Here is a 24,285-nt window from a genome sequence, read left to right on the forward strand (position 1 = left end):
CAAAAGAGGTGTAAGAGAAACATATAGATTACAGTAGGTACACAGATACTGAGGTAGGTACAATAGAGGTGTAAGAGAAACATATAGATTACAGTAGGTACACAGATACTGAGGTAGGTACAATAGAGGTGTAAGAGAAACATATAGATTACAGTAGGTACACAGATACTGAGGTAGGTACAATAGAGGTGTAAGAGAAACATATAGATTACAGTAGGTGCACAGATACTGAGGTAGGTACAATAGAGGTGTAAGGGATACCTATAGATTACAGTAGGTACATATAGAATACGGTGTATACAGTAGATGTGTAAGGGATACCTATAGATTACAGTAGGTTCATATAGAATACGGTGTATACAATAGAGGTATGAGGGATACCTATAGATTACAGTAGGTTCATATAGAATACGGTGTATACAGTAGAAGTATGAGGGATACCTATAGATTACAGTAAATTCATATAGAATACAGTGTATACAGTAGAAGTATGAGGGATACCTATAGATTACAGTAGGTTCATATAGAATACGGTGTATACAGTAGAAGTATGAGGGATACCTATAGATTACAGTAGGTTCATATAGAATACGGTGTATACAGTAGAAGTATGAAGGATACCTATAGATTACAGTAATTTAATATAGAATACGGTGTATACAATAGGAGGTATGAGGGATACCTATAGACTACAGTAGGTTCCTATAGAATATGGTGCATACAATAGAGGTATGAGGGATACCTATAGATTACAGTAGGTTCATATAGAATACGGTGTATACAGTAGAAGTATGAGGGATACCTATAGATTACAGTAGGTTCATATAGAATACGGTGTATACAGTAGAAGTATGAGGGATACCTATAGATTACAGTAGGTTCCTATAGAATACGGTGCATACAATAGAGGTATGAGGGATACCTATAGATTACAGTAGGTTCATATAGAATACGGTGTATACAGTAGAAGTATGAGGGATACCTATAGATTACAGTAGGTTCATATAGAATACGGTGTATACAGTAGAAGTATGAGGGATACCTATAGATTACAGTAGGTTCATATAGAATACGGTGTATACAGTAGAAGTATGAGGGATACCTATAGATTACAGTAGGTTCATATAGAATACGGTGTATACAGTAGAGGTATGAGGGATACATATATGCTGTAGTAGGTACACCGAGTGGGCATGTATAATATACTATGTACACAGAGCTGCATTAAAGGGCAATAGATAAAGCACATAAACACAAAGATCTGGGCACACAACTTACAGAGTTCAGATACAGAAACACATGACCATTTTGTTCTTCACTTTTGGAAACTAATTTAGACTTCGTCATCTGCAACAAGAAATAAAATAAATGACAACAAAAGGCTCATTCCTGGGCTTCTGGGAAAACAGAAAGGAAATCACTGCAAGCTGAGCTGTGGATATTCCCTGCCTGTGTGTGATATTCTGTAACAGGAGGTGATATAAAAGCGCAGTGCATATCAGTATTGGGTATTCCCTGCACTGTGCGTGATATTCTGTAACAGGAGGTGATATGAAAGTGCAGTGTACGTCAGTATTGGGTATTACCTGCACTGTGCGTGATATTCTGTAACAGGAGGTGATATAAAATCGCAGTGTACGTCAGTATTGGGTATTCCCTGCCTGCGTGTGATATTCTGTAACAGGAGGTGATATAAAAGCGCAGTGCATATCAGTATTGGGTATTCCCTGCACTGTGTGTGATATTCTGTAACAGGAGGTGATATAAAAGCGCAGTGCATATCAGTATTGGGTATTCCCTGCACTGTGCGTGATATTCTGTAACAGGAGGTGATATGAAAGTGCAGTGTACGTCAGTATTGGGTATTACCTGCACTGTGCGTGATATTCTGTAACAGGAGGTGATATGAAAGCGCAGTGTACGTCAGTATTGGGTATTACCTGCCTGTGTGTGATATTCTGTAACAGGAGGTGATATGAAAGTCCAGTGTACGTCAGTATTGGGTATTCCCTGCACTGTGCGTGATATTCTGTAACAGGAGGTGATATGAAAGTGCAGTGTATGTCAGTATTGGGTATTACCTGCCTGTGTGTGATATTCTGTAACAGGAGGTGATATGAAAGTGCAGTGTACGTCAGTATTGGGTATTACCTGCCTGTGTGTGATATTCTGTAACAGGAGGTGATATGAAAGTGCAGTGTACGTCAGTATTGGGTATTGCCTGCCTGTGTGTGATATTCTGTAACAGGAGGTGATATGAAAGCGCAGTGTACGTCAGTATTGGGTATTCCCTGCACTGTGTGTGATATTCTGTAACAGGAGGTGATATGAAAGTGCAGTGTACGTCAGCATTGGGTATTACCTGCACTGTGCGTGATATTCTGTAACAGGAGGTGATATGAAAGCGCAGTGTACGTCAGTATTGGGTATTACCTGCCTGTGTGTGATATTCTGTAACAGGAGGTGATATGAAAGCGCAGTGTACGTCAGCATTGGGTATTTCCTGCACTGTGTGTGATATTCTGTAACAGGAGGTGATATGAAAGCGCAGTGTATGTCAGTATTGGGTATTACCTACACTGTGTGTGATATTCTGTAACAGGAGGTGATATAAAAGCGCAGTGTACGTCAGTATTGGGTATTACCTGCACTGTGTGTGATATTCTGTAACAGGAGGTGATATGAAAGCGCAGTGTACGTCAGTATTGGGTATTACCTGCCTGTGTGTGATATTCTGTAACAGGAGGTGATATGAAAGCGCAGTGTACGTCAGCATTGGGTATTCCCTGCACTGTGTGTGATATTCTGTAACAGGAGGTGATATAAAAGCGCAGTGTATGTCAGTATTGGGCATTACCTACACTGTGTGTGATATTCTGTAACAGGAGGTGATATGAAAGCGCAGTGTAAGTCAGTATTGGGTATTACCTGCCTGTGTGTGATATTCTGTAACAGGAGGTGATATGAAAGTGCAGTGTACGTCAGTATTGGGTATTACCTACACTGTGTGTGATATTCTGTAACAGGAGGTGATATGAAAGCGCAGTGTACGTCAGTATTGGGTATTACCTACACTGTGTGTGATATTCTGTAACAGGAGGTGATATGAAAGTGCAGTGTACGTCAGTATTGGGTATTACCTGCCTGTGTGTGATATTCTGTAACAGGAGGTGATATGAAAGTGCAGTGTACGTCAGTATTGGGTATTCCCTGCCTGTGTGTGATATTCTGTAACAGGAGGTGATATGAAAGCGCAGTGTAAGTCAGTATTGGGTATTCCCTGCACTGTGTGTGATATTCTGTAACAGGAGGTGATATGAAAGTGCAGTGTACGTCAGTATTGGGTATTACCTGCCTGTGTGTGATATTCTGTAACAGGAGGTGATATGAAAGTGCAGTGTACGTCAGTATTGGGTATTACCTGCCTGTGTGTGATATTCTGTAACAGGAGGTGATATGAAAGTGCAGTGTACGTCAGTATTGGGTATTCCCTGCACTGTGTGTGATATTCTGTAACAGGAGGTGATATGAAAGTGCAGTGTACGTCAGTATTGGGTATTCCCTGCACTGTGTGTGATATTCTGTAACAGGAGGTGATATGAAAGGGCAGTGTACGTCAGTATTGGGTATTACCTGCCTGTGTGTGATATTCTGTAACAGGAGGTGATATGAAAGTGCAGTGTACGTCAGTATTGGGTATTACCTGCACTGTGTGTGATATTCTGTAACAAGAGGTGATATGAAAGCGCAGTGTACGTCAGTATTGGGTATTACCTGCACTGTGTGTGATATTCTGTAACAGGAGGTGATATGAAAGTGCAGTGTACGTCAGTATTGGGTATTCCATTCCCTGCACTGTGTGTGATATTCTGTAACAGGAGGTGATATGAAAGTGCAGTGTAAGTCAGTATTGGGTATTGCCTGCACTGTGTGTGATATTCTGTAACAGGAGGTGATATGAAAGGGCAGTGCATATCAGTATTGGGTATTACCTGCCTGTGTGTGATATTCTGTAACAGGAGGTGATATGAAAGTGCATTTTACGTCAGTATTGGGTATTGCCTGCACTGTGTGTGATATTCTGTAACAGGAGGTGATATGAAAGTGCAGTGTACGTCAGTATTGGGTATTACCTGCCTGTGTGTGATATTCTGTAACAGGAGGTGATATGAAAGTGCAGTGTACATCAGTATTGGGTATTGCCTGCCTGTGTGTGATATTCTGTAACAGGAGGTGATATGAAAGTGCAGTGTACGTCAGTATTGGGTATTGCCTGCCTGTGTGTGATATTCTGTAACAGGAGGTGATATGAAAGCGCAGTGTACGTCAGTATTGGGTATTACCTGCACTGTGTGTGATATTCTGTAACAGGAGGTGATATGAAAGCGCAGTGCATATCAGTATTGGGTATTACCTGCACTGTGTGTGATATTCTATAACAGGAGGTGATATGAAAGCGCAGTGTACGTCAGTATTGGATATTCCCTGCACTGTGTGTGATATTCTGTAACAGGAGGTGATATGAAAGTGCAGTGTATGTCAGTATTGGGTATTACGTGCACTGTGTGTGATATTCTGTAACAGGAGGTGATATGAAAGTGCATTTTACGTCAGTATTGGGTATTACCTGCCTGTGTGTGATATTCTGTAACAGGAGGTGATATGAAAGCGCAGTGTACGTCAGTATTGGGTATTAACTGCACTGTGTGTGATATTCTGTAACAGGAGGTGATATGAAAGTGCAGTGTACGTCAGTATTGGGTATTACCTGCCCTGTGTGTGATATTCTGTAACAGGAGGTGATATGAAAGTGCATTTTACGTCAGTATTGGGTATTACCTGCACTGTGTGTGATATTCTGTAACAGGAGGTGATATGAAAGTGCAGTGTACGTCAGTAATGGGTATTACCTGCCTGTGTGTGATATTCTGTAACAGGAGGTGATATGAAAGCGCAGTGTACGTCAGTATTGGGTATTACCTGCACTGTGTGTGATATTCTGTAACAGGAGGGTGATATGAAAGTGCAGTGTACGTCAGTATTGGGTATTACCTGCACTGTGCGTGATATTCTGTAACAGGAGGTGTTTATGAAAGTGCAGTGTACATCAGTATTGGGTATTCCCTGCACTGTGTGTGATATTCTGTTACCGGAGGTGATATGAAAGTGCAGTGTACGTCAGTATTGGGTATTACCTGCACTGGTGCGTGATATTCTGTAACAGGAGGTGATATGAAAGCGCAGTGTACGTCAGTATTGGGTATTACCTGCACTGTGTGTGATATTCTGTAACAGGAGGTGATATGAAAGCGCAGTGAACGTCAGTATTGGGTATTGACCTGCCTGTGTGTGATATTCTGTAACAGGAGGTGATATGAAAGCGCAGTGTACGTCAGCATTGGGTATTCCCTGCACTGTGTGTGATATTCTGTAACAGGAGGGTGATATAAAAGCGCAGTGTATGTCAGTATTGGGTATTACCTACACTGTGTGTGATATTCTGTAACAGGAGGTGATATGAAAGTGCAGTGTACGTCAGTATTGGGTATTACCTTGCCTGTGTGTGATATTCTGTAACAGGAGGTGATATGAAAGTGCAGTGTACCGTCAGTATTGGGTATTCCCTGCACTGTGTGTGATATTCTGTAAACAGGAGGTGATATGAAAAGCGCAGTGTACGTCAGTATTGGTATTACCTGCCTGTGTGTGATATTCTGTAACAGGAGGTGATATGAAAGTGCAGTGTACGTCAGTATTTGGGTATTACCTGCAGTGTGTGTGATATTCTGTAACAGGAGGTGATATGAAAGCGCAGTGTACATCAGTATTGGGTATTGCCTGCTGCTGTGTGTGATATTCTGTAACAGGAGGTGATATGAAAGCGCAGTGTACGTCAGTATTGGGTATTACCTGCCCTGTGTGTGATATTCTGTAACAGGAGGGTGATATGAAAGTGCATTGTACAGTCAGTATCGGGTATTACGTGCACTGTGTGTGATATTCTGTAACAGGAGGTGATATGAAAGCGCAATGTACTTCAATTTGGGTATTCCCTGCACTGTGTGTGATATTCTGTAACAGGAGGTGATATGAAAGCGCAGAGTGAACGTCCAGTATTGGGTATTACCTGCCTGTGTGTGATATTCTGTAACAGGAGGTGATATGAAAGCGCAGTGTACGTCAGTCATTGGGTATTCCCTGCACTGTGTGTGATATTCTGTAACAGGAGGTGATATGAAAGCGCAGTGTACATCAGTATTGGGGTATTACCTGCCCTGTGTGTGATATTCTGTAACAGGAGGTGATATGAAAGTGCATTGTACATCAGTATCGGGTATTACGTGCACTGTGTGTGATATTCTGTAACAGGAGGTGATATGAAAGCGCAATGTACATCAATTTGGGTATTCCCTGCACTGTGTGTGATATTCTGTAACAGGAGGTGATATGAAAGCGCAGTGAATGTCAGTATTGGGTATTACCTGCCTGTGTGTGATATTCTGTAACAGGAGGTGATATGAAAGCGCAGTGTACGTCAGCATTGGGTATTCCCTGCACTGTGTGTGATATTCTGTAACAGGAGGTGATATAAAAGCGCAGTGTATGTCAGTATTGGGTATTACCTACACTGTGTGTGATATTCTGTAACAGGAGGTGATATGAAAGTGCAGTGTACGTCAGTATTGGGTATTACCTGCCTGTGTGTGATATTCTGTAACAGGAGGTGATATGAAAGTGCAGTGTACGTCAGTATTGGGTATTCCCTGCACTGTGTGTGATATTCTGTAACAGGAGGTGATATGAAAGAGCAGTGTACGTCAGTATTGGGTATTACCTGCCTGTGTGTGATATTCTGTAACAGGAGGTGATATGAAAGTGCATTTTACGTCAGTATTGGGTATTACCTGCACTGTGTGTGATATTCTGTAACAGGAGGTGATATGAAAGTGCATGTGTACGTCAGTAATGGGTATTTACCTGACTGTGTGTGATATTCTGTAACAGGAGGTGATATGAAAGCGCAGTGTACGTCAGTATTGGGTATTACCTGCACTGTGTGTGATATTCTGTAACAGGAGGTGATATGAAAGTGCAGGTGTACGTCAGTATTGGGTATTACCTGCACTGTGCGTGATATTCTGTAACAGGATGGTGATATGAAAGTGCAGTGTACATCATGTATTGGGTATTCCCTGCACTGTGTGGTGATATTCTGTTACCGGAGGTGATATGAAAGTGCAGTGTACGTCAGTATTGGGTATTACCTGCACTGTGCGTGATATTCTGTAACAGGAGGTGATATGAAAGCGCAGTGTACGTCAGTATTGGGTATTACCTGCACTGTGGTGTGATATTCTGTAACAGGAGGTGATATGAAAGCGCAGTGAACGTCAGTATTGGGTATTACCTGCCTGTGTGTGATATTCTGTAACAGGAGGTGATATGAAAGCGCAGTGTACGTCAGTATTGGGTATTCCCTGCACTGTGTGTGATATTCTGTAACAGGAGGTGATATGAAAGCGCAGTGTACATCAGTATTGGGTATTACCTGCCCTGTGTGTGATATTCTGTAACAGGAGGTGATATGAAAGTGCATTGTACATCAGTATCGGGTATTACGTGCACTGTGTGTGATATTCTGTAACAGGAGGTGATATGAAAGCGCAATGTACATCAATTTGGGTATTCCCTGCACTGTGTGTGATATTCTGTAACAGGAGGTGATATGAAAGCGCAGTGAATGTCAGTATTGGGTATTACCTGCCTGTGTGTGATATTCTGTAACAGGAGGTGATATGAAAGCGCAGTGTACGTCAGCATTGGGTATTCCCTGCACTGTGTGTGATATTCTGTAACAGGAGGTGATATAAAAGCGCAGTGTATGTCAGTATTGGGTATTACCTACACTGTGTGTGATATTCCTGTAACAGGAGGTGATATGAAAGTGCAGTGTACGTCAGTATTGGGTATTACCTGCCTGTGTGTGATATTCTGTAACAGGAGGTGATATGAAAGTGCAGTGTACGTCAGTATTGGGTATTCCCTGCACTGTGTGTGATATTCTGTAACAGGAGGTGATATGAAAGCGCAGTGTACGTCAGTATTGGGTATTACCTGCCTGTGTGTGATATTCTGTAACAGGAGGGTGATATGAAAGTGCATTTTTACGTCAGTATTGGTATTACCTGCACTGTGGGTGATATTCTGTAACAGGAGGTGATATGAAAGTGCAGTGTACGTCAGTAATGTGGTATTACCTGCCTGTGTGTGATATTCTGTAACAGGAGGTGATATGAAAGCGCAGTGTACGTCAGTATTGGGTATTACCTGCACTGTGTGTGATATTCTGTAACAGGAGGTGATATGAAAGTGCAGTGTACGTCAGTATTGGGTATTACCTGCACCTGTGCGTGATATTCTGTAACAGGAGGTGATATGAAAGTGTCAGTGTACATCAGTTTGGGTATTCCCTGCACTGTGTGTGATATTCTGTTACCGGAGGTGATATGAAAGTGCAGTGTACGTCAGTATTGGGTATTACCTGCACTGTGCGTGATATTCTGTAACAGGAGGTGATATGAAAGCGCAGTGTACGTCAGTATTGGGGTATTACCTGCACTGTGTGTGATATTCTGTAACAGGAGGTGATATGAAGAGCGCAGTGAACGTTCAGTATTGGTAATTACCTGCCTTTGGTGATATTCTGTAACAGGGAGGTGATATGAAAGCGCAAGTGTAACGTCAGCATTGGGTATTCCCTGCACTGTTTGTGATATTCTGTAACAGGAGGTGATATAAAAGCGCAGTGTATGTCAGTATTGGGTATTACCTACACTGTGTGTGATATTCTGGAACAGGAGGGTGATATGAAAGTGCAGTGTACGTCAGTATTGGGTATTACCTGCCTGTGTGTGATATTCTGTAACAGGAGGTGATATGAAAGTGCGTGAGTACGTCAGTATTGGGTATTCCCTGCACTGTGTGTGATATTCTGTAACAGGAGGTGATATGAAAGCGTCAGTGTACGTCAGTATTGGGGTATTACCTGGCCTGTGTGTGATATTCTGTAAGCAGGAGGTGATATGAAAGTGCAGTGTACGTCAGTATTGGGTATTACCTGCAGAGGTGTGTGATATTCTGTAACAGGAGGTGATATGAAAGCGCAGTGTACATCAGTATTGGGTATTGCCTGCCTGTGTGTGATATTCTGTAACAGGAGGTGATATGAAAGCGCAGTGTACGTCAGTATTGGGGTATTACCTGCCCTGTGTGTGATATTCTGTAACAGGAGGTGATATGAAAGTGCATTGTACATCAGTATCGGGTATTACGTGCACTGTGTGTGATATTCTGTACAGAGGTGATATGAAATGCGCAATGTACATCAATTTGGGTATTCCCTGCACTGTGTGTGATATTCTGTAACAGGAGGTGATATAAAGCGCAGTGTACGTCAGTATTGGGTATTACCTACACTGTGTGTGATATTCTGTAACAGGAGGTGATATGAAAGTGCAGTGTACGTCAGTATTGGGGTATTACCTTGCCTGTGTGTGATATTCTGTAACAGGAGGTGATATGAAAGTGCAGTGTACTCAGTATTGGGTATGTACCTGCCTGTGTGTGATATTCTGTAACATGGAGGTGATATGAAAGTGCAGTGTACGTCAGGTATTGGGTATTACCTACCTGTGTGTGATATTCTGTAACAGGAGGTGATATGAAAGCGCAGTGTACGTCAGTATTGGGTATTTACCTGCACTGTGTGTGATATTCTGTAACAGGAGGTGATATGAAAGTGCAGTGTACGTCAGTATTTGGGTATTACCTACACTGTGCGTGATATTCTGTAACAGGAGGTGATATGAAAGTGCAGTGTAACGTCAGTATTGGGTATTCCCTGCACTGTGTGTGATATTCTGTAACAGGAGGTGATATGAAAGTGCAGTGTATGTCAGTATTGGGTATTACCTGCCTGTGTGTGATATTCTGTAACAGGAGGTGATATGAAAGTGCAGTGTTATGTCAGTATTGGGTATTACCTGCACTGTGTGTGATATTCTGTAACATGAGGTGATATGAAAGTGCAGTGTACGTCAGTATTGGGTATTACCTGCAGTGTGTGTGATATTCTGTAACAGGAGGTGATATGAAAGCGCAGTGTACATCAGTATTGGGTATTGCCTGCCTGTGTGTGATATTCTGTAACAGGAGGTGATATGAAAGTGCAGTGTACGTCAGTATTGAGTATTACCTGCCTGTGTGTGATATTCTGTAACAGGAGGTGATATGAAAGCGCAGTGTGTACGTCAGTATTGGGTATTACCTGCCTGTGTGTGATATTCTGTAACAGGAGGTGATATGAATGTGCAGTGTAAGTCAGTATTGGGTATTACCTGCCTGTGTGTGATATTCTGTAACAGGAGGTGATATGAAAGTAGCAGTGTACGTCAGTATTGGGTATTCCCTGCACTGTGTGTGATATTCTGTAACAGGAGGGTGATATGAATGTGCAGTGTAAGTCAGTATTGGGTATTGCCTGCACTGTGTGTGATATTCTGTAACAGGAGGTGATATGAAAGCGCAGTGTACGTCAGTATTGGGTTATTACCTGCCTGTGTGTGATATTCTGTAACAGGAGGTGATATGAAAGTGCAGTGTACGTCAGTATTGGGTATTACCTGCCGTGTGTGTGATATTCTGTAACAGGAGGTGATATGAAAGCGCAGTGTACATCAGTATTGGGTATTGCCTGCCTGTGTGTGATATTCTGTAACAGGAGGTGATATGAAAGCGCAGTGTACGTCAGTATTGGGTATTACCTGCCGTGTGTGTGATATTCTGTAACAGGAGGTGATATGAAAGCGCAGTGTACATCAGTATTGGGTATTACCTGCCCCTGTGTGTTGATATTCTGTAACAGGAGGTGATATGAAGCGCAGTGTACGTCAGTATTGGGTATTACCTGCCCTTGTGTGTGATATTCTGTAACAGGAGGTGATATGAAAGCGCAGTGTACTTCAGTATTGGGTATTGCCTGCCTGTGTGTGATATTCTGTAACAGGAGGTGATATGAAAGCGCAGTGTACATCAGTATTGGGTATTGCCTGCCTGTGTGTGATATTCTGTAACAGGAGGTGATATGAAAGCGCAGTGTACGTCAGTATTGGGTATTACCTGCCCTGTGGTGTGATATTCTGTAACAGGAGGTGATATGAAAGTGCATTGTACATCAGTATCGGGTATTACGTGCACTGTGTGTGATATTCTGTAACAGGAGGTGATATGAAAGCGCAATGTACATCAATTTGGGTATTCCCTGCACTGTGTGTGATATTCTGTAACAGGAGGTGATATAAAAGCGCAGTGTACGTCAGTATTGGGTATTACCTGCACTGTGTGTGATATTCTGTAACAGGAGGTGATATGAAAGTGCAGTGTACGTCAGTATTGGGTATTACCTGCCTGTGTGTGATATTCTGTAACAGGAGGTGATATGAAAGTGCAGTGTATCTCAGTATTGGGTATTACCTGCCTGTGTGTGATATTCTGTAACAGGAGGTGATATGAAAGTGCAGTGTACGTCAGTATTGGGTATTACCTACCTGTGTGTGATATTCTGTAACAGGAGGTGATATGAAAAGCGCAGTGTACGTCAGTATTGGGTATTCCCTGCACTGTGTGTGATATCTGTAACAGGAGGTGATATGAAAGTGCAGTGTACGTCAGTATTGGGTATTACCTACACTGTGCGTGATATTCTGTAACAGGAGGTGATATGAAAAGTGCAGTGATACGTCAGTATTGGGTATTCCCTGCACTGTGTGTGATATTCTGTAACAGGAGGTGATATGAAAGTGCAGTGTATGTCAGTATTGGGTATTTACCTGCCTGTGTGTGATATTCTGTAACAGGAAGGTGATTTGAAAGTGCAGTGTATGTCAGTATTGGGTATTACCTGCACTGTGTGTGATATTCTGTAACATGAGGTGATATGAAAGTGCAGTGTACGTCAGTATTGGGTTATTACCTGCAGTGTGTTTGTGTGATATTCTGTAACAGGAGGTGATATGAAAGCGCAGTGTACATCAGTATTGCGTATTGCCCTGCCTGTGTGTGATATTCTGTAACAGTAGGTTGATATGAAAGAGTGCAGTGTACGTCAGTATTGTGTATTCCCTGCCTGTGTGTGATATTCCTGTAACAGAGAGGTGATATGAAGCGCAGTGTACGTCAGTATTGGGTATTACCTCCCTGTGTGTGATATTCTGTAACAGGAGGTGATATGAATGTGCAGTGTAAGTCAGTATTGGGTATTACCTGCCTGTGTGTGGATATTCTGTAACAGGAGGTGATATGAAAGTGCAGTGTACTGTCAGTATTGGGTATTCCCTGCCACTGTGTGTGATAATCTGTAACAGGAGGTGATATGAAATGTGCAGTGTATAAGTCAGTAAGTGGGTATTGCCTTGCATGATATGTGATATTCTGTAACAGGAGGTGATATGAAAGCGCAAGGTGTAATGTCAGTAATTGGGTATAGCCTGCCTGTGTGTTGATATTCTGTAACAGGAGGTGATATGAATGTGCAGTGCACTATCAGTATTGGGTATTACCATGCCTGTGTGTGATATTCTGTAACAGGAGGTGATATGAAAGCGAAGTGTACGTCAGTATTGGGTATTGCCTGCCTGTGTGTGATATTCTGTAACAGGAGGTGATATGAAAGCGCAGTGTACGTCAGTATTGGGTATTACCTGCCTGTGTGTGATATTCTGTAACAGGAGGTGATATAAAAGCGCAGTGTACGTCAGTATTGGGTATTACCTACACTGTGTGTGATATTCTGTAACAGGAGGTGATATGAAAGTGCAGTGTACGTCAGTATTGGGTATTACCTACACTGTGTGTGATATTCTGTAACAGGAGGTGATATGAAAGTGCAAGTGTACGTCAGTATTGGGTATTACCTGCACTGTTGTGTGATATTCGTAACAGGAGGTGATATGAAAGTGCAGTGTACGTCAGTATTGGGTATTCCCTGCACTGTGTGTGATATTCTGTAACAGGAAGGTGATATGAAAGTGCAGTGTACGTCAGTATTGGGTATTCCCTGCACTGTGTGTGATATTCTGTAACAGTGAGGTGATATGAAAGTGCAGTGTACGGTCTGTATTGGGTTTTACCTGCCTGTGTGTGATATTCTGTAACAGGAGGTGATATGAAAGTGCAGTGTACGTCAGTATTGGGTATTACCTGCACTGTGCGTGATATTCTGTAACAGGAGGTGATATGAAAGTGCATGTGTACGTCAGTATTGGGTATACTCCCCTGCACTGGGTGTGTGATATTCTGTAACAGGAGGTGATATGAAAGTGCATTGTACATCAGTATCGGGTATTATATTCCTGCACTGTGTGTGATATTCTGTAACAGGAGGTGATATGAAAGAGCAGTGTACGTCAGTATTGGGTATTACCTGCACTGTGTGTGATATTCTGTAACAGGAGGTGATATGAAAGTGCAGTGTACGTCAGTATTGGGTATTACCTGCCTGTGTGTGATATTCTGTAACAGGAGGTGATATGAAAGCTGCAGTGTACGTCAGTATTGGGTATTAACTGCACTGTGTGTGATATTCTGTAACAGGAGGTGATATGAAAGTGCAGTGTACGTCAGTATTGGGTATTACCTGCCTGTGTGTGATATTCTGTAACAGGAGGTGATATGAAAAGTGCAGTGTACGTCAGTATTGGGTATTGCCTGCCTGGTGTGTGATATTCTGTAACAGGAGGTGATATGAAAGTGCAGTGTACGTCAGTATTGGGTATTACCTGCACTGTGTGTGATATTCTGTAACAGGATGGTGATATGAAAGCGCAGTGCATACGTCAGTATTGGGTATTACCTGCACTGTGTGTGATATTCTGTAACAGGAGGTGATATGAAAGCGCAGTGCATATCAGTGATTGGGTATTACCTGCACTGTGTGTGATATTCTATAACAGGAGGTGATATGAAAGCGCAGTGTACGACAGTATTGGGATATTCCCTGCACTGTGTGTGATATTCTGTAACAGGAGGTGATATGAAAGTGCAGTGTATGTCAGTATTGGGTATTACGTGCACTGTGTGTGATATTCTGTAACAGGAGGTGATTATGAAAGTGCATTTTACGTCAGTATTGGGTATTACCTGCCTGTGTGTGATATTCTGTAACAGGAGGTGATAATGAAAGCGCAAGTGTACGTCAGTATTGGGTATTAACTGCACTGTGTGTGATATTCTGTAACAGGAGGTGATATGAAAGTGCAGTGTACGTCAGTATTGGGTATTACCTGCCCTGTGTGTGATATTCTGTAACAGGAGGGGATATGAAAGTGCATTTTACGTCAGTATTGGGTATTACCTGCACTGTGTGTGGATATTCTGTAACAGGAGGGTGATATGAAAGTGCAGTGTACGTCAGTAATGGGTATTACCTGCCTGTGTGTGATATTCTGTAACAGGAGGGTGATATGAAAGCGCAGTGTACGTCAGTATTGGGTATTACCTGCACTGTGTGTGATATTCTGTAACAGGAGGTGATATGAAAGTGCAGTGTACGTCAGTATTGGGTATTACCTGCACTGTGCGTGATATTCTGTAACGGAGGTGATATGAAAGTGCAGTGTACATCAGTATTGGGTATTCCCTGCACTGTGTGTGATATTCTGTTACCGGAGGTGATATGAAAGTGCAGGTGTACGTCAGTATTGGGTATTACCTGCACTGTGCGTGATATTCTGTAACAGGAGGTGATATGAAAGCGCAGTGTACGTCAGTATTGGGTATTACCTGCACTGTGTGTGATATTCTGTAACAGGAGGTGATATGAAAGGCAGTGAACGTCAGTATTGGGTATTACCTGCCTGTGTGTGATATTCTGTAACAGGAGGTGATATGAAAGCGCAGTGTACCGTCAGCATTGGGTATTCCCTGCACTGTGTGTGATATTCTGTAACAGGAGGTGATATAAAAGCGCAGTGTATGTCAGTATTGGGTATTACCTACACTGTGTGTGATATTCTGTAACAGGAGGTGATTATGAAAGTGCAGTGTACGTCAGTATTGGGTATTACCTGCCTGTGTGTGATATTCTGTAACAGGAGGTGATATGAAAGTGCAGTGTACGTCAGTATTGGGTATTCCCTGCACTGTGTGTGATATTCTGTAACAGGAGGTGATATGAAAGCGCAGTGTACGTCAGTATTGGGTATTACCTGCCTGTGTGTGATATTCTGTAACAGGAGGTGATATGAAAGTGCAGTGTACGTCAGTATTGGGTATTACCTGCAGTGTGTGTGATATTCTGTAACAGGAGGTGATATGAAAGCGCAGTGTACATCAGTATTGGGTATTGCCTGCCTGTGTGTGATATTCTGTAACAGGAGGTGATATGAAAGCGCAGTGTACGTCAGTATTGGGTATTACCTGCCCTGTGTGTGATATTCTGTAACAGGAGGTGATATGAAAGTGCATTGTACATCAGTATCGGGTATTACGTGCACTGTGTGTGATATTCTGTAACAGGAGGTGATATGAAAGCGCAATGTACATCAATTTGGGTATTCCCTGCACTGTGTGTGATATTCTGTAACAGGAGGTGATATGAAAGCGCAGTGAACGTCAGTATTGGGTATTACCTGCCTGTGTGTGATATTCTGTAACAGGAGGTGATATGAAAGCGCAGTGTACGTCAGCATTGGGTATTCCCTGCACTGTGTGTGATATTCTGTAACAGGAGGTGATATGAAAGCGCAGTGTACATCAGTATTGGGTATTACCTGCCCTGTGTGTGATATTCTGTAACAGGAGGTGATATGAAAGTGCATTGTACATCAGTATCGGGTATTACGTGCACTGTGTGTGATATTCTGTAACAGGAGGTGATATGAAAGCGCAATGTACATCAATTTGGGTATTCCCTGCACTGTGTGTGATATTCTGTAACAGGAGGTGATATGAAAGCGCAGTGAATGTCAGTATTGGGTATTACCTGCCTGTGTGTGATATTCTGTAACAGGAGGTGATATGAAAGCGCAGTGTACGTCAGCATTGGGTATTCCCTGCACTGTGTGTGATATTCTGTAACAGGAGGTGATATAAAAGCGCAGTGTATGTCAGTATTGGGTATTACCTACACTGTGTGTGATATTCTGTAACAGGAGGTGATATGAAAGTGCAGTGTACGTCAGTATTGGGTATTACCTGCCTGTGTGTGATATTCTGTAACAGGAGGTGATATGAAAGTGCAGTGTACGTCAGTATTGGGTATTCCCTGCACTGTGTGTGATATTCTGTAACAGGAGGTGATATGAAAGCGCAGTGTACGTCAGTATTGGGTATTACCTGCCTGTGTGTGATATTCTGTAACAGGAGGTGATATGAAAGTGCATTTTACGTCAGTATTGGGTATTACCTGCACTGTGTGTGATATTCTGTAACAGGAGGTGATATGAAAGTGCAGTGTACGTCAGTAATGGGTATTACCTGCCTGTGTGTGATATTCTGTAACAGGAGGTGATATGAAAGCGCAGTGTACGTCAGTATTGGGTATTACCTGCACTGTGTGTGATATTCTGTAACAGGAGGTGATATGAAAGTGCAGTGTACGTCAGTATTGGGTATTACCTGCACTGTGCGTGATATTCTGTAACAGGAGGTGATATGAAAGTGCAGTGTACATCAGTATTGGGTATTCCCTGCACTGTGTGTGATATTCTGTTACCGGAGGTGATATGAAAGTGCAGTGTACGTCAGTATTGGGTATTACCTGCACTGTGCGTGATATTCTGTAACAGGAGGTGATATGAAAGCGCAGTGTACGTCAGTATTGGGTATTACCTGCACTGTGTGTGATATTCTGTAACAGGAGGTGATATGAAAGCGCAGTGAACGTCAGTATTGGGTATTACCTGCCTGTGTGTGATATTCTGTAACAGGAGGTGATATGAAAGCGCAGTGTACGTCAGCATTGGGTATTCCCTGCACTGTGTGTGATATTCTGTAACAGGAGGTGATATGAAAGCGCAGTGTACATCAGTATTGGGTATTACCTGCCCTGTGTGTGATATTCTGTAACAGGAGGTGATATGAAAGTGCATTGTACATCAGTATCGGGTATTACGTGCACTGTGTGTGATATTCTGTAACAGGAGGTGATATGAAAGCGCAATGTACATCAATTTGGGTATTCCCTGCACTGTGTGTGATATTCTGTAACAGGAGGTGATATGAAAGCGCAGTGAATGTCAGTATTGGGTATTACCTGCCTGTGTGTGATATTCTGTAACAGGAGGTGATATGAAAGCGCAGTGTACGTCAGTATTGGGTATTACCTGCACTGTGTGTGATATTCTGTAACAGGAGGTGATATAAAAGCGCAGTGTATGTCAGTATTGGGTATTACCTACACTGTGTGTGATATTCTGTAACAGGAGGTGATATGAAAGTGCAGTGTACGTCAGTATTGGGTATTACCTGCCTGTGTGTGATATTCTGTAACAGGAGGTGATATGAAAGTGCAGTGTACGTCAGTATTGGGTATTACCTGCACTGTGTGTGATATTCTGTAACAGGAGGTGATATGAAAGCGCAGTGTACGTCAGTATTGGGTATTACCTGCCTGTGTGTGATATTCTGTAACAGGAGGTGATATGAAAGTGCATTTTACGTCAGTATTGGGTATTACCTGCACTGTGTGTGATATTCTGTAACAGGAGGTGATATGAAAGTGCAGTGTACGTCAGTAATGGGTATTACCTGCCTGTGTGTGATATTCTGTAACAGGAGGTGATATGAAAGCGCAGTGTACGTCAGTATTGGGTATTACCTGCACTGTGTGTGATATTCTGTAACAGGAGGTGATATGAAAGTGCAGTGTACGTCAGTATTGGGTATTACCTGCACTGTGCGTGATATTCTGTAACAGGAGGTGATATGAAAGTGCAGTGTACATCAGTATTGGGTATTCCCTGCACTGTGTGTGATATTCTGTTACCGGAGGTGATATGAAAGTGCAGTGTACGTCAGTATTGGGTATTACCTGCACTGTGCGTGATATTCTGTAACAGGAGGTGATATGAAAGCGCAGTGTACGTCAGTATTGGGTATTACCTGCACTGTGTGTGATATTCTGTAACAGGAGGTGATATGAAAGCGCAGTGAACGTCAGTATTGGGTATTACCTGCCTGTGTGTGATATTCTGTAACAGGAGGTGATATGAAAGCGCAGTGTACGTCAGCATTGGGTATTCCCTGCACTGTGTGTGATATTCTGTAACAGGAGGTGATATAAAAGCGCAGTGTATGTCAGTATTGGGTATTACCTACACTGTGTGTGATATTCTGTAACAGGAGGTGATATGAAAGTGCAGTGTACGTCAGTATTGGGTATTACCTGCCTGTGTGTGATATTCTGTAACAGGAGGTGATATGAAAGTGCAGTGTACGTCAGTATTGGGTATTCCCTGCACTGTGTGTGATATTCTGTAACAGGAGGTGATATGAAAGCGCAGTGTACGTCAGTATTGGGTATTACCTGCCTGTGTGTGATATTCTGTAACAGGAGGTGATATGAAAGTGCAGTGTACGTCAGTATTGGGTATTACCTGCAGTGTGTGTGATATTCTGTAACAGGAGGTGATATGAAAGCGCAGTGTACATCAGTATTGGGTATTGCCTGCCTGTGTGTGATATTCTGTAACAGGAGGTGATATGAAAGCGCAGTGTACGTCAGTATTGGGTATTACCTGCCCTGTGTGTGATATTCTGTAACAGGAGGTGATATGAAAGTGCATTGTACATCAGTATCGGGTATTACGTGCACTGTGTGTGATATTCTGTAACAGGAGGTGATATGAAAGCGCAATGTACATCAATTTGGGTATTCCCTGCACTGTGTGTGATATTCTGTAACAGGAGGTTGATATAAAAGCGCAGTGTACGTCAGTATTGGGTATTACCTGCACTGTGTGTGATATTCTGTAACAGGAGGTGATATGAAAGTGCAGTGTACGTCAGTATTGGGTATTACCTGCCTGTGTGTGATATTCTGTAACAGGAGGTGATATGAAAGTGCAGTGTATCTCAGTATTGGGTATTACCTGCCTGTGTGTGATATTCTGTAACAGGAGGTGATATGAAAGTGCAGTGTACGTCAGTATTGGGTATTACCTACCTGTGTGTGATATTCTGTAACAGGAGGTGATATGAAAGCGCAGTGTACGTCAGTATTGGGTATTCCCTGCACTGTGTGTGATATTCTGTAACAGGAGGTGATATGAAAGTGCAGTGTACGTCAGTATTGGGTATTACCTACACTGTGCGTGATATTCTGTAACAGGAGGTGATATGAAAGTGCAGTGTACGTCAGTATTGGGTATTCCCTGCACTGTGTGTGATATTCTGTAACAGGAGGTGATATGAAAGTGCAGTGTATGTCAGTATTGGGTATTACCTGCCTGTGTGTGATATTCTGTAACAGGAGGTGATATGAAAGTGCAGTGTATGTCAGTATTGGGTATTACCTGCACTGTGTGTGATATTCTGTAACATGAGGTGATATGAAAGTGCAGTGTACGTCAGTATTGGGTATTACCTGCAGTGTGTGTGATATTCTGTAACAGGAGGTGATATGAAAGCGCAGTGTACATCAGTATTGGGTATTGCCTGCCTGTGTGTGATATTCTGTAACAGGAGGTGATATGAAAGTGCAGTGTACGTCAGTATTGAGTATTACCTGCCTGTGTGTGATATTCTGTAACAGGAGGTGATATGAAAGCGCAGTGTACGTCAGTATTGGGTATTACCTGCCTGTGTGTGATATTCTGTAACAGGAGGTGATATGAATGTGCAGTGTAAGTCAGTATTGGGTATTACCTGCCTGTGTGTGATATTCTGTAACAGGAGGTGATATGAAAGTGCAGTGTACGTCAGTATTGGGTATTCCCTGCACTGTGTGTGATATTCTGTAACAGGAGGTGATATGAATGTGCAGTGTAAGTCAGTATTGGGTATTGCCTGCACTGTGTGTGATATTCTGTAACAGGAGGTGATATGAAAGCGCAGTGTACGTCAGTATTGGGTATTACCTGCCTGTGTGTGATATTCTGTAACAGGAGGTGATATGAAAGTGCAGTGTACGTCAGTATTGGGTATTACCTGCAGTGTGTGTGATATTCTGTAACAGGAGGTGATATGAAAGCGCAGTGTACATCAGTATTGGGTATTGCCTGCCTGTGTGTGATATTCTGTAACAGGAGGTGATATGAAAGCGCAGTGTACGTCAGTATTGGGTATTACCTGCCCTGTGTGTGATATTCTGTAACAGGAGGTGATATGAAAGCGCAGTGTACATCAGTATTGGGTATTACCTGCCCTGTGTGTGATATTCTGTAACAGGAGGTGATATGAAAGCGCAGTGTACGTCAGTATTGGGTATTACCTGCCCTGTGTGTGATATTCTGTAACAGGAGGTGATATGAAAGCGCAGTGTACATCAGTATTGGGTATTGCCTGCCTGTGTGTGATATTCTGTAACAGGAGGTGATATGAAAGCGCAGTGTACATCAGTATTGGGTATTGCCTGCCTGTGTGTGATATTCTGTAACAGGAGGTGATATGAAAGCGCAGTGTACGTCAGTATTGGGTATTACCTGCCCTGTGTGTGATATTCTGTAACAGGAGGTGATATGAAAGTGCATTGTACATCAGTATCGGGTATTACGTGCACTGTGTGTGATATTCTGTAACAGGAGGTGATATGAAAGCGCAATGTACATCAATTTGGGTATTCCCTGCACTGTGTGTGATATTCTGTAACAGGAGGTGATATAAAAGCGCAGTGTACGTCAGTATTGGGTATTACCTACACTGTGTGTGATATTCTGTAACAGGAGGTGATATGAAAGTGCAGTGTACGTCAGTATTGGGTATTACCTGCCTGTGTGTGATATTCTGTAACAGGAGGTGATATGAAAGTGCAGTGTATCTCAGTATTGGGTATTACCTGCCTGTGTGTGATATTCTGTAACAGGAGGTGATATGAAAGTGCAGTGTACGTCAGTATTGGGTATTACCTACCTGTGTGTGATATTCTGTAACAGGAGGTGATATGAAAGCGCAGTGTACGTCAGTATTGGGTATTCCCTGCACTGTGTGTGATATTCTGTAACAGGAGGTGATATGAAAGTGCAGTGTACGTCAGTATTGGGTATTACCTACACTGTGCGTGATATTCTGTAACAGGAGGTGATATGAAAGTGCAGTGTACGTCAGTATTGGGTATTCCCTGCACTGTGTGTGATATTCTGTAACAGGAGGTGATATGAAAGTGCAGTGTATGTCAGTATTGGGTATTACCTGCCTGTGTGTGATATTCTGTAACAGGAGGTGATATGAAAGTGCAGTGTATGTCAGTATTGGGTATTACCTGCACTGTGTGTGATATTCTGTAACATGAGGTGATATGAAAGTGCAGTGTACGTCAGTATTGGGTATTACCTGCAGTGTGTGTGATATTCTGTAACAGGAGGTGATATGAAAGCGCAGTGTACATCAGTATTGGGTATTGCCTGCCTGTGTGTGATATTCTGTAACAGGAGGTGATATGAAAGTGCAGTGTACGTCAGTATTGAGTATTACCTGCCTGTGTGTGATATTCTGTAACAGGAGGTGATATGAAAGCGCAGTGTACGTCAGTATTGGGTATTACCTGCCTGTGTGTGATATTCTGTAACAGGAGGTGATATGAATGTGCAGTGTAAGTCAGTATTGGGTATTACCTGCCTGTGTGTGATATTCTGTAACAGGAGGTGATATGAAAGTGCAGTGTACGTCAGTATTGGGTATTCCCTGCACTGTGTGTGATATTCTGTAACAGGAGGTGATATGAATGTGCAGTGTAAGTCAGTATTGGGTATTGCCTGCACTGTATGTGATATTCTGTAACAGGAGGTGATATGAAAGCGCAGTGTATGTCAGTATTGGGTATTGCCTGCCTGTGTGTGATATTCTGTAACAGGAGGTGATATGAAAGTGCAGTGCATATCAGTATTGGGTATTACCTGCCTGTGTGTGATATTCTGTAACAGGAGGTGATATGAAAGCGAAGTGTACGTCAGTATTGGGTATTGCCTGCCTGTGTGTGATATTCTGTAACAGGAGGTGATATGAAAGCGCAGTGTACGTCAGTATTGGGTATTACCTGCCTGTGTGTTATATTCTGTAACAGGAGGTGATATAAAAGCGCAGTGTACGTCAGTATTGGGTATTACCTACACTGTGTGTGATATTCTGTAACAGGAGGTGATATGAAAGTGCAGTGTACGTCAGTATTGGGTATTACCTACACTGTGTGTGATATTCTGTAACAGGAGGTGATATAAAAGCGCAGTGTACGTCAGTATTGGGTATTACCTGCACTGTGTGTGATATTCTGTAACAGGAGGTGATATGAAAGTGCAGTGTACGTCAGTATTGGGTATTACCTACACTGTGCGTGATATTCTGTAACAGGAGGTGATATGAAAGTGCAGTGTACGTCAGTATTGGGTATTGCCTGCACTGTGTGTGATATTCTGTAACAGGAGGTGATATGAAAGTGCAGTGTACGTCAGTATTGGGTATTACCTGCCTGTGTGTGATATTCTGTAACAGGAGGTGATATGAAAGTGCAGTGTACGTCAGTATTGGGTATTCCCTGCACTGTGTGTGATATTCTGTAACAGGAGGTGATATGAAAGTGCAGTGTACGTCAGTATTGGGTATTGCCTGCACTGTGTGTGATATTCTATAACAAGAGGTGATATGAAAGCGCAGTGTACGTCAGTATTGGGTATTAACTGCCTGTGTGTGATATTCTATAACAGGAGGTAATATGAAAGCGCAGTGTACGTCAGTATTGGGTATTACCTGCCTGTGTGTGATATTCTGTAACAGGAGGTGATATGAAAGTGCAGTGTACTTCAGTATTGGGTATTGCCTGCCTGTGTGTGATATTCTGTAACAGGAGGTGATATGAAAGCGCAGTGTACGTCAGTATTGGGTATTACCTGCCTGTGTGTGATATTCTGTAACAGGAGGTGATATGAAAGTGCAGTGTACTTCAGTATTGGGTATTGCCTGCCTGTGTGTGATATTCTGTAACAGGAGGTGATATGAAAGTGCAGTGTACGTCAGTATTGGGTATTGCCTGCCTGTGTGTGATATTCTGTAACAGGAGGTGATATGAAAGCGCAGTGTACGTCAGTATTGGGTATTACCTGCACTGTGTGTGATATTCTGTAACAGGAGGTGATATGAAAGCGCAGTGCATATCAGTATTGGGTATTACCTGCACTGTGTGTGATATTCTATAACAGGAGGTGATATGAAAGCGCAGTGTACGTCAGTATTGGGTATTAACTGCCTGTGTGTGATATTCTATAACAGGAGGTAATATGAAAGCGCAGTGTACGTCAGTATTGGGTATTCCCTGCACTGTGTGTGATATTCTGTAACAGGAGGTGATATGAAAGTGCAGTGTATGTCAGTATTGGGTATTACGTGCACTGTGTGGGATATTCTGTAACAGGAGGTGATATTAAAGTGCATTTTACGTCAGTATTGGGTATTACCTGCCTGTGTGTGATATTCTGTAACAGGAGGTGATATGAAAGCGCAGTGTACGTCAGTATTGGGTATTAACTGCACTGTGTGTGATATTCTGTAACAGGAGGTGATATGAAAGTGCAGTGTACGTCAGTATTGGGTATTACCTGCCCTGTGTGTGATATTCTGTAACAGGAGGTGATATGAATGTGCATTTTACGTCAGTATTGGGTATTACCTGCACTGTGTGATATTCTGTAACAGGAGGTGATATGAAAGTGCAGTGTACGTCAGTAATGGGTATTACCTGCCTGTGTGTGATATTCTGTTACCGGAGGTGATATGAAAGCGCAGTGTACGTCAGTATTGGGTATTACCTGCACTGTGTGTGATATTCTGTAACAGGAGGTGATATGAAAGTGCAGTGTACGTCAGTATTGGGTATTACCTGCACTCTGTGTGATATTCTGTAACAGGAGGTGATATGAAAGTGCAGTGTACATCAGTATTGGGTATTCCCTGCACTGTGTGTGATATTCTGTTACCGGAGGTGATATGAAAGTGCAGTGTACGTCAGTATTGGGTATTACCTGCACTGTGTGTGATATTCTGTAACAGGAGGTGATATGAAAGCACAGTGTACGTCAGTAA

General features: G+C 42.5%; 1 protein-coding gene across 1 annotated transcript in view; it reads right to left on the bottom strand.

Annotated features, from left to right (window-relative positions):
• Nucleotides 1-1,224: 1,224 nt before the first annotated feature.
• The window catches only part of LOC128640579 (ovostatin-like), a 257,493-nt gene continuing 234,432 nt past the window's right edge, over nt 1,225-24,285 (bottom strand). Inside the window, exon 24 of the mRNA XM_053693050.1 lies at nt 1,225-1,347. Coding sequence (XP_053549025.1) covers nt 1,225-1,347 — 123 coding nt within the window. The remainder of the gene's footprint in view (nt 1,348-24,285) is intronic.

This window comes from Bombina bombina, chromosome 9, assembly GCF_027579735.1.
Source record: "Bombina bombina isolate aBomBom1 chromosome 9, aBomBom1.pri, whole genome shotgun sequence".
Lineage (NCBI taxonomy): Eukaryota > Metazoa > Chordata > Amphibia > Anura > Bombinatoridae > Bombina > Bombina bombina.